Consider the following 16,287-nt stretch of genomic DNA (forward strand, 5'->3'; position numbering starts at 1 on the left):
CATAGCTTAGAATTTTAACTTTAATAATTTGGAATTATTGCCAGGTAAATAGGTAATATTAAGCTATCTTTCCACAAACTAAATTGCAACTACTTAACCAAGCATTTTCATGTTATTCTTGCTTTCCAACTTTCAATTCTGCAGTTACACTCTAATATAGTAATTTTTACATACCGTATCAAGAAAAAAAAGGAAAAAAAAGTTTAAAACCTAATTAATGACAAAACAAGTAAGATTTCCCCCACCAAAACTAGTTTCCAGCTGCTGTGGCTTGTAAAACCAGCCATTTAAAGATGTTTATAGTTTTAAAACTCAAGTAATTCAGAAATGTCTATTTGCTTAAGCTCTTCTGATTTCTTTCAGTGTTTAATTTAACCTTCCAAACCAGGAAGTACTAGCACACTAATGAGGTTATTAATAAGGTTACTCATTAAGGTCATGTTCCCCTTTTCTAAGCACAAAATTCGTATGATAATGTACAGCACACATCAATCACTAGAAAATGTACTCCAAAATCCTTCCTAATGAATGGAGTCATATGAATTACAAGAAACTGAAGACTAATGGGGCTGGGGAGTATCTCCCTGATAAAGGAAGACTGAAGCTGCTTTCTGTAGCTGCAGAAGTGTTTACCTATAGCCAAAATTTAATTTAAATCTTACTATTTCATAAGCAAGATAAAATACTTTTAAGGTTATCCAATGCTAGATTGTAAAGTTATATTAAAGTCACACACAGCAGAGCCTCACACATCTTGGTCTTGATCTTAGTTTTCCCCTCAATTTCACTGGGCTTCCCCTGAGCCTTCCCTTCACATTCACAGATTTAATGTGCCACTTCATGATGAAAGCACAGAGTAATGACATGAATGCATCATCAGGATTTGATCAGAAACTGACACTCCTGCTAGAAATTAATTTCAATGGTAGTGAGATTTGCATATCTACTTTTTTTTATCCCAAGACCTACTGTAACACAACAGTGCTCTTTCAACATCAAGCGATGGCACTGCCTCTCCAATGAGCAAGTCTTATTTCCACATTACTGTCACTGTTACTATGAAACCTTCAAGGTCATGCTATTGAAACAAACAAAAACCAACACAACAGAGCAATGCCACAACCTGTTTGCAGTCCTAAAATCTGCAGTTTACTTTTTATGGTACTTTAGGATACAAGTAACTAGATGTAATTTTAAGAACTGTAAAAATTTATTTACATACTTGCTATTACAATTATCATTAATGTGAATACAACTAACAACTTCTGAAAGAGTCAAGAAAATGTATTTCGCTATTCAGTGTCATTAAGACTCATCTTTCACTGTGCAATGGAGTACAGCAGACTTCTGCACAGGGACATTTTTGAGGAAGATGTCAGTTTCTATTTTAGAATACAAGTCTTAGAATATTTAAAAGACAAAATATTATCCTTACCCATAAGCAAGACTTGAAGTTAAAACAACTGTGCAGAGACTTTCAAAGTCACATGCCTTGGAAAAGCTTTACCTTTGTATCTCATGTACAGAACTGTAAAATAACATTTTCCTACACCAAAAATTTATTACACATATAGTCAGTGTTTTGAGATAACTCAACTACTCATAAACATGTTTTTTCTGTCAAGGAATTGCAGTAATGCATCATAACCTTCAGGCTACTGCAACACATTTCCATTCCAATTCCCACACCTACATCAGAACTGCATCACTGCCCAGAGTATTTCTAGGAAAAGCCGGGAATAAAAACAACAGGCAGACACAATCTTCTGGCTAAGAAAATAGTCTATGCAGTTGGATGCATAATCCAGCTGGGAAAGGTGAGGGGAAAGAAAACATAGCACAGCTTTTTCAGTAAGAAAAACAAATCACACATACAGAACTTTTATTTATAAGTTATCAGCTTTGGGAACCAATTAAATTCTCTTGCTGACAGCCCAATAAAAAAGCATCTTGTAGTGACTGAGCAAATGAACAATTAGGTCCCAAAGTAAAGCTCTGACGTGAAAATAACACCAACAGCACATTCCAAATAACCATCTCTCTAGCATGACACACTGCCACACAGGGTCTAGCCTAGGCTAAAAATCCACTCTTGGTTACAAAGGATAAATCTTATCCACACAATCCATGACAGAGGCAAAACTGTCAGAGGGACTCACCAACCCCAAAATAGGTATGTTCTAAGAGTTGTAGTATTAGTGCAACTATATCAATGCTCATCACTAAGAGAAAAATATTCTACTCAAGGGAAGTCTGAGCTCTGCATATTTAAATGCAATAAAAGCATTAATCTTTTTCTTGGACTACAAACTGGATTTATGTAAGACAATATACAGTGATAACTGCAGCTTTTACAAATAAAGGTGATGTCTACTAAGGATGTCTGGCCTTGGCATAAATCCATATTTGAAAATACAGTAAACTAGTTTCTAGAGTATTTTCAAGGATTCATCCAAAGATCAAAGTTATCTGTGCTGATGAAACAAAAGACAGCAAACTATATAAACATTTTCAGCTCCAAAAGCTGTATGCATCCTCAGACCATGACTACATAGATAACAGAGAAGCAGAAGCAGCTAGTTTCATGACCAAAAGTCCAAATAAACTCACTTCTTCTAGTCATGGTTCCTCTTTCAAGAGATAGTGCCTTTCAGTAATTTATGCTCTTTCCTACCTATCTGAATAGTCTGCATTTTACTTTAAAAGCTTCTATACAAAATAAGGCATCAAAGTAGAATAAAAATAAATTAATTGTTAGCATTAAAATTCTGAGGTAATAATGAATCTGCTCCATACACTTACCTCTGATTCTTTATCACTCAAAGATCCCAAGCTTCCAAAGCTGTGATTTGAACTCTCGTTATTTGTTGAGGCCTACCAAAACAAATCAAATACTCAACATTATACACAGTTATAAAACATAATCCACTGTTACCACTCACAATTACAACCAGCAACAGTCAGTTCATGCTCTCATGGAAAAACTAACTATAGAGCATTTGTGACTGGAAAGGGGGAAAAGAAGTTTGACAGGTGGATGTTTTGACAGGGCAGAGTAAATTCTGAATTTCCATTGCTTTTCAGGCAAGTAAAATCCTAGCATATTCAAAACCATTGGAGATAGTTCTAGAGACTACTAGAATTTCTCAGTTTTTGAAGAAAAAGAGGTATTAATTAAAATATGTTTTCATTTTCTGTCATGGAATATTTAAAAATAATCTTTGGAACATTTAAAAATAAACTTTGCAATAGTCTAGCTTGTCTTGGAGAAAATTAACACCTATTGGCAATATTATTCTACATTCTTAAAACAAATTATTTACCCCAACACAATAAATTTATATTAGTGAGGGAAGAAAACACAACAACCCCAAGTAGTGACACAGTCCCAAATTACAGTATTTTTTTAGACATTTACTAAGGTTGATTTATTCAGAGATCTTTTGAACAGAGCATGTCAAGAAGACATTTTAATGAGTCATCATCAGCTGAGTGTCTTTTTATTTAAAAAAAAAAACCACCAAAACTCTTATATGGATGGAACAGCCTCTTCCACATAAGACAACAGAACAAATACTTTGAAGTGAAATAGTTCCAAGGCAGTTTGCTCCCCAGTACCAGCTTGCAGGACAGTACTCATCTGTGGTATCTGAATAACTAGATCATCTCTGAATTAAAATTTCCAGAGAAATATTAGTTAAACACACAAAATTTCCATGCATCTTTTCACCCCCAGGGCAGCCTCCAGTACAGAAATGTCTGTATGTAGTCCTTCCTTGCCCTGTGTCAGTGTCTGGTCATCCAAGTCAGATACAACAATAGTATCAGTAACCTACATTTTTATTTCCAACCTTGCTTACTAAAAAAGTTTGGACATGATGGGCTTTCCCCCCCCAGAAATTCCAAAACTCTTCAGCAAAACACATAGTATTCAAAAGAGTATTCCCAACAAATAAAGAGTAAATTTCAATTTACTTACTAGAAGAATAGAATGACACAGAATATTAAAAAAAACCAAAACTATTAAAGTTGCAAGCTCTGTACTGTCTTGCTAGTTTAGGAAAATTAGAAACTGGAACATGGAGATTTGGGATTGAACATGAAAAAGTTTTCTTATTTTGGCCTCCAAAATAAAGGCAGACCACTGGATATTATATTTATACCTCATATTTTCCCAGTTACCTCTGCACATCAGATCAAAAATCTTTCATCAGGTTTTTAAATAAGAATCAGATAAGCCTGTCCAAACATCCCCCACCAAGACTACAGACTATATGTTTTAAAAAATTTTTTTCCAAACACAGCCAAGATCAGCTACTACACTTCACATTATCTGCGTGGATACAATGAACGGTCACAAATAAAAGAAATACAAACAAAACTGATATAATTGTGGTTTTACTGATGGTGTAACAAATCACAGGACTAGAAAGTAAGAACAACAGTGTCTTAGATGAGGATCTGCATCTATAAGAAACAGTGGTAACAGTATCTTCTGCAAACATTTATCAAAGCATTAGATAGTATTAAAAAACAACACTTCATCTAGATATCCATTTGGAAACCAACTGGATGAGATACAAATCTTGGAACACATCAGGGACAAGAAATATATGTTTTCCATGGTAGAGTGAAAAAGGAAGTTAGTTATTTTAAATTTCTTTTTCTGGCTAACGTGGATGAACAAACTGAGAATGTGAAAGCGGAATGTAATTTGGCTAACAGCTGAAATCAGCTGAACAACAGACAACAAGAAAAAGACTTCAACAGATTTATGGAAATGGTAAGCAGTGATGCACAGGGAATCAAATTTTTAAAAAAAGAACCACATGAAACTCAATAATGCCTTTAAAAATGTACTACACATACAGCAGCAGACAGATTATGAGGGAAAATTTGCAAAAAAGCAATGGATCGAAACAGCTGCATGAAGAAGTAAAATTTCAATGAAGTTAGAAGTACAGATCTAGTAATAAAAAATTATAAATACTAATGTGAATTATGAGCAACTACCTGAGCTATTAAAATGAGTTAATTAATTAGGGGAGTAAGCAGTACTAGGGAACCCAAGGAATAAATAAACAAAACAGGCCAGAATCATTGTTTGTCTCTTTCTAATTTTAAGCATAAGATATGGCAAATATACAATTCTGCAATCATAATGAGAAGACCATTAGAGCATCACTGTCACTGTGTCAATCCAACCTCAGATCTTCCCCAGACTATTTAAATCACTTCTTGGTTTAAATGGTAATAACAAGTTTGTCACCTTTTAACAGTTTTGTGACAGTTATCTTCATGTCACTCTCCAAAGCAAATTAAGATATGATGCAAGATCACTATATAGTAATATAGTGATATATAGTGAGATATCTATATATATAGTGATATATACTATATAGTAATATAGTAATATTTCAATTCTGTGTAGTTTGTTCATAATTATCAATACATGACATGTCTTCAGAAGTTTCATCAATGTCTTCTATCAGGAAGTATTTTGTTCTGTAATCTATACCAGTAACTAAAATACAACATAGGAAACCCTAAAAATACTACAAGTTTATGTAAAGCACTTAAAACATAAGGACACTGCAAACAGTTTGGAAACAGAATTCAGAAGTAATTTAGTCATGAGGGAAACACACCTAAAAATATTAGTATGACACCTTTTTAATATCAGTTTATTAAGTACTATACTTGATGGAGAACATTCAAATGCACAAATACAAAATTGAGTACTTCTGGCTAGGCAATAGTATTGCAGAAATCAGTCTTGGAAGCTGAAGCTAGTAACTTGAACAGAATATGCAACAAAGACAAAATTATTTTGCAGATATATTAACTAAAAGGAAATATACAACATATGGAAGGTAATTATTCAGTGCTCATAAGGTTCTTCCTCAAGTGTTGCATCCTGGCTTAGATACTAAAGGACAGGAATTCTACAATGAAAGTAAGAGAAACTGATATAAATGTCTGGAAATGTTGAAATAATTTATCTATATGTATTAATCTTCAAAAGAGTTTAATCTTAAAAATCAGATGTCACACCAGACTCCGTAAGTAGATGGTCATCTACAGCAGGGACAGCTCCACCTAAATAATGGGAAAATCTTCCATCTCTGATCACGTGTGCACTATAACAAACCCACAAAAGAGCCTGTATAAGCTCATTCTTCAGTGTTTTTAAGAACAATTCAATGTCCATGTCACAGAAAGGTTCAGGATAAACAATCCTATCTCAAAGCAAAATAACAGAAAAACAGGGAGTTTTCTGAGAGCCAATGCTTTACAAGTAAATCATGTTGACAATATGAAAATTAGATGGTGTGAGATAAATTAGTATTTCAGAGACAGCAGATCTGAATGACTGCTCTTAGGACTTACTTTAGCTCCAACACTGCAACTTCCAGTACTCCCAGTGCTGCCACTTACTACTCCTGTGAATCTTGCCTCTAACAATTCTTGTCTTCTTGGGTCCAGGCTATGAAGTTCATCCATTGCTCCTAAAAAAATACATATATAAATTCATTACATTTCCTAATATTTGTAGTGGAACATTTCACAAACAAGCCAAACATACCACTGGCCTATGCAAACCAAGGATTTGTACTCTCAACTTGACAATGACACACCATCTGTTACCTAATAACCAAAGCACTCAAGGAATTACAAAAATTTTCTGGCAAGTTCTGCGTATCAGAATAGCCTTGTCAATTCTGGTTGAAAACGAGAACCTGTTAGAGGCATGTAAGAGACATAGAGCCTGCAGTATGCAATACGCCAACCCAGCAATTATTTATAGATTAAAAACTAGCTGACAGGAACAAAGTATTTTCCAGCATAAAACCTCCCAATTCTGCAATACATTCTGCAATGATCTTGTTTTCTGTATTATTTAAATATTAGACTAACAATGTCAAAGATCAACAAGCAGGAATTATAGGGGGAAAAAAGGAAAATCAGAAGGTAGATCACACTCATGCACACAAATGCAGTATAATATGGAGGTCCAAATGTCAGAGGAAAACTGAGCGGGATCAGCAATAAAAAAAGAACCAAGAATAACACAGACACTTGAAGAGGTGATGGCTTCAACAGAGCCCTGTAAATGGGGCAAATCAGTGCTGCTGGCATCTGCAGGGAAAGTAAGGTGGAAGGAAGCAGAGGAACAAAAGGAGTTTCAGATGAGCTCAGCCTACATGAGTAGGCTGCAACATGATGTGCAGCTTCCTAATTTGTATTTAAATCACTTATGGCTATTTAATGAGTCTGAAAGATGATGTAGACAAATAAGTCTTTAGTATTTACACAAACTGCATTCTGTGTTTTAATCTTTTCAACTACTTGAACATTCAGTTTATTTTCAATTGGAAACATTTCAGTTGCTTTATTTTAAATAAGATATTTCATGTCGAGGTCTTAATGCACTACTGTAATAGCACAGCCTCCAAATACCACACAGTAAAATAGCCTCAATTTTTTCTGACTAAGACACAAGAAGTTGGTGTTTTTCAGTCCCACAGAACACAGCAGTTCAGCAAAGAATGGTGCCATGAAAAAAAGCTTTTGAAATTCTGTTTTGGTGAAAACTAGTTTTCAAAGTTTAACTGCTGGTATAAACCTCTACCCATCAGCTTAACATTCTAACCAAATGCATCAACATAGCTTTTCCCTCACTATTAATAAGTCAAAAGACACTTTCTTACAGGACTCTTGGGTATCTCAAGATCTTCAGCATTCAAGCCCTAGACAGATCTTTCTGACATTTTGGCCACTCCTGGCCATAGAGCTAACCCCTCTGGTAAGGGAAAGCACTGGTTCTGCTATTTGGCTAATTCAAGTTGCCCTTGTTCCTGCAGGAAGGCAGATGATAGCAAGTGTGGTGTGAGCACTCCTTTAACACCGGAACTGGTAATAGACCTCCTCCAATGGAAGAAAATCACACCAAGACATAAACAGCTGGTAGGGAAATGTGTTTGTGGCAGAGTCTTCTTTTGAAAAATCAAACTGTGAGTGGCAGGTTAGAGATACCACATTTTGTTACTACACCCAAACGCAGCCATATATAGAGCTGGAGGACGCTTTTCCAACAATGCAGTTTGAAACTGCAGCTGGTTTCTCTACAGTTGTAATGCTGCTACTGAACTTGCCTCGTAAAAACTTCTCCAATTTCTACATCCTTTAGATTGTAAACTCCCTGGGTTTAAAACTATTTGTGTATCTACACGTATACTGAATGTAGAACAATCAGGAATCCTCTTCAAACTCTTGCTCCCTAAATTGTGCTTGTGTACTGTTTTCAAGGGTTTCTATAACAAATTGAACACTTCTCATATGCATAAAAAATATTTCTTACATTAATGGACTGTGTAGTAAGGCTGTATTTTTTTTAAAGCAGATATGTTCAGCATATCTTTCCCAATATGTATGGATATATTCTATACCTTAATGGGAAAGCATTGCTCTGAAAAAGCATAAGGAATTAATCACAACAGATTTGTCAGAAAAGTTTAAATTATTGCTATTTTGACTTTATAACAGTAGAAGTTTCTAAGTCTATGTCACTCTGAAAAAAAACCCAACATTTTAGTTTAGCAAAGTAAACCATTTAATGAAGCATGTCTAGCAATATTTTGATTTATTAGCCTATTTTATAAGTCACTGCCCACAAAAGTTCAGTGATCACTTAAAATTACTGATGTAACTCCAGCAATTACAAAATCATGTGTACATTACAGAAATAGATACTACCATACCTTACATTGTTTATTTTATGAAATATGGGAGAGCAATAATCACTGTGGATAGCTGCAGGTGTCATGCACCATGTATAGATACTAATGCACTAAAGAGATCAGTACCCCTGGGTTAACTCACTGGTCAGAATGGTGATGTAGCATGTAAAGGGGCAATCCACAGCACAGATAAAATATATCCCTTTCTTTTTCTACTCATATTTTGGAGCTACACACACGAATGCATGCACTGCATTCTCTTCATTATTTCTACTGATGTGGTTTTTTGCTATTATGTTTGGGGGGTTTATTTTGGTTTGGGTTTTGTTATTGTTAAATATTCAAGACTGAAAAGCAACACGCACTGCTATATTTGTGATTTAACAGAAAATACAGAAAATCTGGATTCAAACTTTATTTCCACAGAGAGAAATCCCAGGAAGGATCCCAAGAACTGCCTTCTTCATTAATGTTGTAATTTAAATACACCATCCACATCCAACACACAGCTGTTTTATCTAGAACAAGCAGCTCTGTACCTTCAGTTCTCAGCACAAGTTACCTACTTTTAAAAGGTACTGGAAGTTTTAAAACATTTCATGTGCGGGACAATTTTTTTTTTAATTATAAAAATTACATATTAAAGGTAAAGGACATATAGCTTTTTTTAAGCATTAGACTTTATAAATTCTTCTGCTCACAGAATGCCTTGCTACCAACAAGACTGACATAACTTACAGTCCTGAAAATATACCCAGACTTCTTATTTGAACTAAAGTCCTACACCTGAAGGCCAACTCACTAATTCAAGGGACATCCAATCACATTACACAAGTACTTACAGCATATTTACCATGATGCTGAAGGAAAGACTGGCATTGTTACCACTCACTGTCATTCAAACTTGTACTATCTTCCAAAGAACACCTGGAGGGACACCTGAAATTCATTGAAGAGTCCTAAAAAACTACATTTCTTTATTTCTTGTAACCACTACAGATTCCAAATGCTTCTTCTGATAGCTTTTTGGGGTTTTTTTAATTACCAATATTTTGTCACTTTTGTATTTTTGGGGAATGGTGATATCCTCCACATTATTTTATCAGAGGATAGACAGCCTCTTCTATAAAAACTAATAAAATATATATAGATACCTTCTCTTGAAAAGGACATTTTTAGCAGGAATTCTTTTCAAAAAAACTCCAAATTCCTCTGAGACACAATGGAATATGTCAAGAGTCAAAGTTCTAAGTCGGAGAAACAATCTGCAAGCTTTTTCATGGCATTTGGTATAATCTATTATACACTATATATTATATTATACACTACTCTACCTTAGCAAAACAGAGGTGTAAAGCCTCAAAGGATTCTCCACGGTACTTAGAACACTTCAGAACCAGTGACCAAAAAACAGTGAAGTACAACTACACTTGTATTGCAAGTGTACACAAATACTTGAATGCAAGAATACATGAATACGTGTATATACTTGCAAATGTAAGACTACTTGCAAATGATCCACTTATTTAACCAAGTACTTGCTCAGGCCTGAATAAAATTGATATTTTAAGAGAAAAGTTTTAGCAGAGAGTTGCAGCTGCAATTATTCACCTTCTAAAACTGCATCTTTTGTGATACTCTTGTACTGCAACCTCTATCTTGAACACTGGTAGACTACACAGAACAGCACTGCAGATCCAAACACAATGGGTTGCCAGATCAGACTATTTTTCTTTTCCACTAAATATGGAATCAAGCTCCACAACTCAATATTTATCTTTGACTCTCTTATTACCCTGAATTGACTCTTATTATCTGGCCATCAATTACAGCTTTGAAATGAAGAAAGATCAACAGCTTCACACATTGTCAGCTTTCTACAATGAAGATAAAGTTCATTATGCAGAAGCCAGATTCTTCTTAGAACAACTCTCCAGATTAGATTGAGGCCCCCTTCTCCTGAATTCAAGGCCAGCACAAACCACCTTTCACTTAAGTGAAAGCCAAACTGGTTTGATCTGGTTTCTTTAATGCATTTTTATGCATATAGCTTTTTATGCCAAAGCAAAATACTTCAACACAGAGACCTATCTGTTGAATGGAAAAAGACAGTTTAACAATAGCCCAAATGTAAATTGAATTTCCTGATGTGCTCCGCATAGGCACTCAGATTTTATGGTAACACACACAGTAGGAGAGTTCTGTGCAGCGTATTTTTAAGAAAGCTTCACATTAACATTGATAATATTGGTGCCATGTAGTCTTCCTCAAAGGCAGTAGCATCCTTTAGAACAGTACTTCTAACTAATATCCAGCTAAAAGTGCAAGGGGCAAAAAAGGAGGCAGAAAGGCAGCATACATATTTTCAATAGCAGGAAAAGCAGCCTGGAAAGCAGGGGGCTTTTTTCTGCCCTCACTCCCTTATCTGTTTTTTCATCAAGATTCCTTTAAAGATATCAAACCAGATTTAAGCATAGTAAACACTCCAAGTACTGAAACCACTGTTTAACAGTACTGCAGTGCAACCCCTGAAGTCCTTAAGTAACTGTTTATTTCAACTTGGAATATCCTAAACATGGTTTTATCCCATCCACTATGTTGATGCCCCAATAATTTAACTTCATAGCAATTGAGCATGATAGCTCTTCTCATTCTAGAATACACATTTACCAGCAAGCAGGTAAAAGAAAAGCTTTAAAATATCAAATGCAGAACAGACTACAGAAAATTACTAAACCCAGATTTTTAATCGCTTAAGCAGTCTCTTAAAAATGAGGCCACACAACTACTCTTCTCTTTATACCAACATGAAGATACCTATCTGCATCCACATGCATTTCCTTTTAATTGAGCTCTTCTCTTGTTTCATTTAGGGAAAAAAGCAACCCAACCCAGACCAAACCCAAAACCAAACCAAACTATGCATTCAACTTCCTTCTTCTTCCCTATCTTTATGAAAGTCTGGGCTTTCCTTACTGCAGAACCAACCAGAAATGACTTTTTAATTTCTAGGAAAATAATCTAATGAAGCTAGTATTTCTGCCTCAAATAAAGCAACTATTTGGTAATAAACTATTATTTACTTAGGTAAATGTTGATCCAAGTATCTTCCAGATTATACTTCCAGTGCCTTATAAAAGCCAATGGAGAATAAAGTGACCCAGGACAAGTTGTCAGCCAAGGAATAGAGGGAGCAATAAAATACAAGTTTGGCCAAGTGAAAAAGCAAGGCAAATCAACTAACATCAAACTCTATCAAGTTGAGATGCTAGTATAATGGCATTAAGCCAAGGAGTTTTAATTTGAGAAGAGTTCAATTTCAAGGTAACAGCAAAAATACAGCCCATTTTTAGCAGAAGCTTTTGAAGTTCATTACCATCCAATGTGAATAACAATCCTGATGTCAAGAAGGTCCCATTGAATTGAAATGAGTAGTCAGTAGGGCAGAGAAAAAAAGACTATCTCTGAGATTTAAATAAAAACTCTGAGATTAAATAAAACAAAATTCCAGAACTATATTTATGTCCAGACAATCCAAAGCCTAGAAGACACTACTTACCAATGCCCCAGAGTTACAGCTCTTCCAAAATACTTTAAAAAAACAGCTACAGATTACTCATGACAAAGTTTAACCTGGGAGTTTAGAAATGCTTAATAGCATTGACTTCCCAAAGAACAGGATTAACTTCTTCTACAGAAGACTATGTAGCTACTACAACCTCCAAACAACAGGTAACCTGAAAAAGTTCAAGGTATTACATTCAAATTGAAAACCTAAGCTGTATCTGAAGCTAACAGTGGCAGTAGATGAAACAGCAAAGGATAAAAATATATCCTGATGTTCAAGTGAAACAGCCTTTTGAAAAGATCATAAAAGGTAAGAAAATCCTAATGACAGAGAGACATACCTAAGCCCAGGGTAAAGAAAAAAACAGAATCCATTTAATTAATCAAGAGTCATTTTAAAGCACAGTGAAAATGCAGTATTTCTCAGCACCTGAGAACACTGAAGCACATAACACAGCAGACACCCCCCTACCACTGCTAAAGTGCCTAGGTGAACTTAACAGGCTTTTCTTATTAATCTAAAGGAGACTGTGGGGTACAAGACAGATAATTAGCAGACAGATCAGGCTTTGGTCTACATAAAACCTGTGGGAGAGAAATAATCTAACTGCCAAATTTTAGCCTAAAAAAGCACAATTGTGGAAAATCTAAAAGTACAGGAAAAAAAATCTTTCCTATGAACATAAAAAGACAGGAGGTTTTGACAAATACTATATATTTATATATGCTGATTACAGTTCTATAATCACTGGATGGAAGCTTATTAAAATACCAAGCAGCGAATTAAGGTTTTTCTGATGTAGAAAAAAAAAATATCTCCAAACATAGTAACTTATTACTAATTTCCTATGGACTAAAAAGTTGACAAGGAAATCTATTTTGGATAGATTGCTAGGTTAATCAAAATTAATTCTTCTGGAGCCCAAAGAATAGTAAAATATTCCATGTCCCTTCTCTCCCCAAGATGCAGCAGTCTATTTCCTTTTGGAAATCTTTCTGAAATGACTGTAGCTCTTGAACATTGTTTATTTTGCTTTTCCCAACAGTTCAACAGTCCAGAAACTTGATCTAAAATAAAGAAAACTTTGGCTGCTGGATAGATAAGTAATTTTCTGCAAATCATCTATAACAGAAATCAATTCTTTAATGATAAAAAAAATTATAATGATCTTAAGACCTCATGTCTGTGGTGCCAGTTTTTGACTTCAATTTTGTGGCCAACAATCTGGAAAAGAGAAGAGAATTACGGAGAAATATGCTCCTGAGGGAACCCCTGCCAACACCTTGAAAAAAGACTTATGAATAAAGCATTTGGGCCAACTCCAGACCAGCTAGGAGACATTTGTGGGTAACAATTTAAGAACATTTAATTCTCCCTGCCTTCAGCTAGGCACTGTATTCTAGGGATCTCTTGAGGATTATGTGTCTCATCAGATGGCTGTAGGCAGCAGAGGCAGAGATGAATTTCCAAGTTGCCCACCAATGCTTTAATTTGGCCAATGGCCAACAACATATACTCATGTGAGTGGGTCTGCCACAGAGATGGTAGCCCAGAATGGCTCGTTCAGAGCTCAGGGAGGAAGTGATTCAAACAACAGAGAGGACAACAGCTCCCCAGGGACTACTCTGTTGTAACTGGGGCTAAACCTGGCATGCAACCCTGTCCTAGGCAAAGCCTCATTTCTGACTAGTCCCTCTTCCAATCCTACCCCCCGTAAGTACAACTGAATTGCCTGAAAGACACGCCTGGCTCAAGGGTAATGCTTGAATCAATAAAGAATTCTCAGGAATTGCTGAGTGACAGTATTTCCCCTATGTATGCATACAAGAAATTATACTTGCCTTCGATTTCACAGACAACTACTGCACAGGTATAAATACAACCTGTTTGAAGTGCAGTGCAGTACCCAAGAAAGACAAAGAGTAATGTAAGAGAAAGACCTGAAAAGGGGGAAAAAAAAAAAAAAAAAAAAAGCCACAACTGACTGAGCACCTTTAAAAATTATATCTAAGCATAAAAATTGGAAAAGCCTGTATGTCTATGACAGATTTCAAGACTGAAGTCTAAATTAATGATGTTGATGGTCTGAAAGCTACTTTTTTCACAATACTCATTGGAACAATGGTATGCTGTGTCTCATTTCAATTTTATTCATTATTCAGAAAATGAACCAACATCTAGTTTTATCTGGCATGTAAAACCATATAACAGTTCAGGTTTTAGCCAGGTTTTTCTTTCTGGCAGCTTTTCTTGAAGGAATTCTTCACAAATCAAACTTTTCTCATCTTGCCCCAGAAATGATGATGCCATTATTTTTTCAGGGTGGGTTTTTTTATATTAGGGATAGGAGTTGGCAAGTATAAACTAAATAATAAAGAGAAAATAAGATATAACACAGAGCATTCAACATGGTATCTATCTATCTATCCATTTCCCAGACTTTCAGTATAATTCCATGTGCATTGTGTACAGGAAGCGTTAGCATAGCAAATACTGCTATGAGCAACAGAACCACGACAAGGTCCTTCCTGAGTCTGTTGAATAATGTTTAATGTGATGAATGAAGGGACAAACAACAATTGAAAGAACACACAGTGTATTTCTCCTTGTACTCGGCACTGGTGAGGCCACACCTTGAATACTGTGTTCAGTTCTAGGCCTCTCACTTTAAAAAGAACATTGAGGTGCTGGAGCATATCAAGTGAAGGGCAACAAGGCTTGTGAAAGGTCTAGAAAACCTTTGCTGTGGGGAATGGCTGAGTAGTTTAGTCTTGAGAAGGCTTAGGAGGAACCCTATTGCTCCCTATAACAACCTCAAGAAAGGCTGTAGGGAGGTGGGGGCTGGTGTCTTCCATGGGACCTTCAGAGAGATGATCCAAATAAACGGCCTTAAGCTGAGACAGGGGAAATTCAGATTAAATATTAGAAATTTCTTTTTCACTTTTAGAGTGGTCAGGCACTGGAATAACTTGCACAGGGAGGTGGTGTATTCACCAGCCCTGGAGATGTTTAAGAGGTGTCTAGATCTGAGTGTTATACAACAGTTTAAATGATAGTGCTAGACTAATGGTATGACTAGATGATCTTGAAGGCCTCTTCCAACTCTGATGATTCTATATTTCTGTATCACTAATAGATCAAAAGCTGTTTTCTGCTACCCGCCAATGGCACTTAGGAGCCTACATTTCAAAGACTGGTATCACTATATTGCCTTTTCTCCTTTGCACACCTTTACTGAATTCAATAGATCAATTCATGGGCACTGTAACAGAAACACATGCTGTGCCCCACTGCAAAACAGTCTGCTTGGAAGAATAATTCCCCACATCCAAAATAACTCTCCATGTCCACTAATGCCTTCTAGGCTCTTATAAACAGTACTGAGTTAGGCAAAAGCAGAGTGTACTTCCTGTGTCAAAATCCCAGTCTGCAATATCTTTCCCCACCATGAAAACCCTCCTCCATCAATAAAACAGAAAAGCTGCTACAAAAAATACACCACGAGAAAGTATTAACAGTGAATAATATTCCTTCTGGAAATGCCCTCATTTATAAAGTTTATTCTGAACTCATACAATCAACAGCTTAAATAATAAAAAATTTGTTAAAACCAGGTATTTCAAGTTGGCTACAATACCACATACAGAACAAGCCTGACAAGTCAACACTCTGAACACACACAGACTACACAGGTGATATCCTGAACATGTTCATGACAAAGAATGGCATCAATTTCTTTGAAATTTGTTGCTGTATCATCCCAAGTGTCACATTTACTTCTTTTTCTAAAAGGTCTGGATTCCTCACTTGCAACTGTTTCCTATATTAGTCTTAACTACCAAGAGCAAGTTCCGATTTGGCAGAAGTATTTTGGTGTTTTTTCAACAATGCCAACTTCCATCACTTAGCAAGCTGCCAGAGTTTGAATGTTACAAAGAAACAGCAAGAAATAGGTTTAAGGCAGTCCTCACTGACCAT

General features: G+C 35.7%; 1 protein-coding gene across 3 annotated transcripts in view; it reads right to left on the reverse strand.

Moving 5' to 3' along the window:
- The window catches only part of TLK1 (tousled like kinase 1), a 67,553-nt gene that overhangs the window by 35,915 nt on the left and 15,351 nt on the right, over window positions 1-16,287 (reverse strand). For all 3 annotated transcript variants that reach the window (XM_021552450.4, XM_021552448.3, XM_021552451.3), the window contains exons 2-3: window positions 6,391-6,509; window positions 2,803-2,874 (exon numbers count right to left, since the gene is read on the reverse strand). In XM_021552450.4, coding sequence (XP_021408125.1) covers window positions 2,803-2,874; window positions 6,391-6,504 — 186 coding nt within the window. In that variant the 5' untranslated portion in view covers window positions 6,505-6,509. The remainder of the gene's footprint in view (window positions 1-2,802; window positions 2,875-6,390; window positions 6,510-16,287) is intronic.

This window comes from Lonchura striata, chromosome 7 (assembly GCF_050655825.1).
Source record: "Lonchura striata isolate lonStrDom1 chromosome 7, ASM5065582v1, whole genome shotgun sequence".
Classification (NCBI taxonomy): domain Eukaryota; kingdom Metazoa; phylum Chordata; class Aves; order Passeriformes; family Estrildidae; genus Lonchura; species Lonchura striata.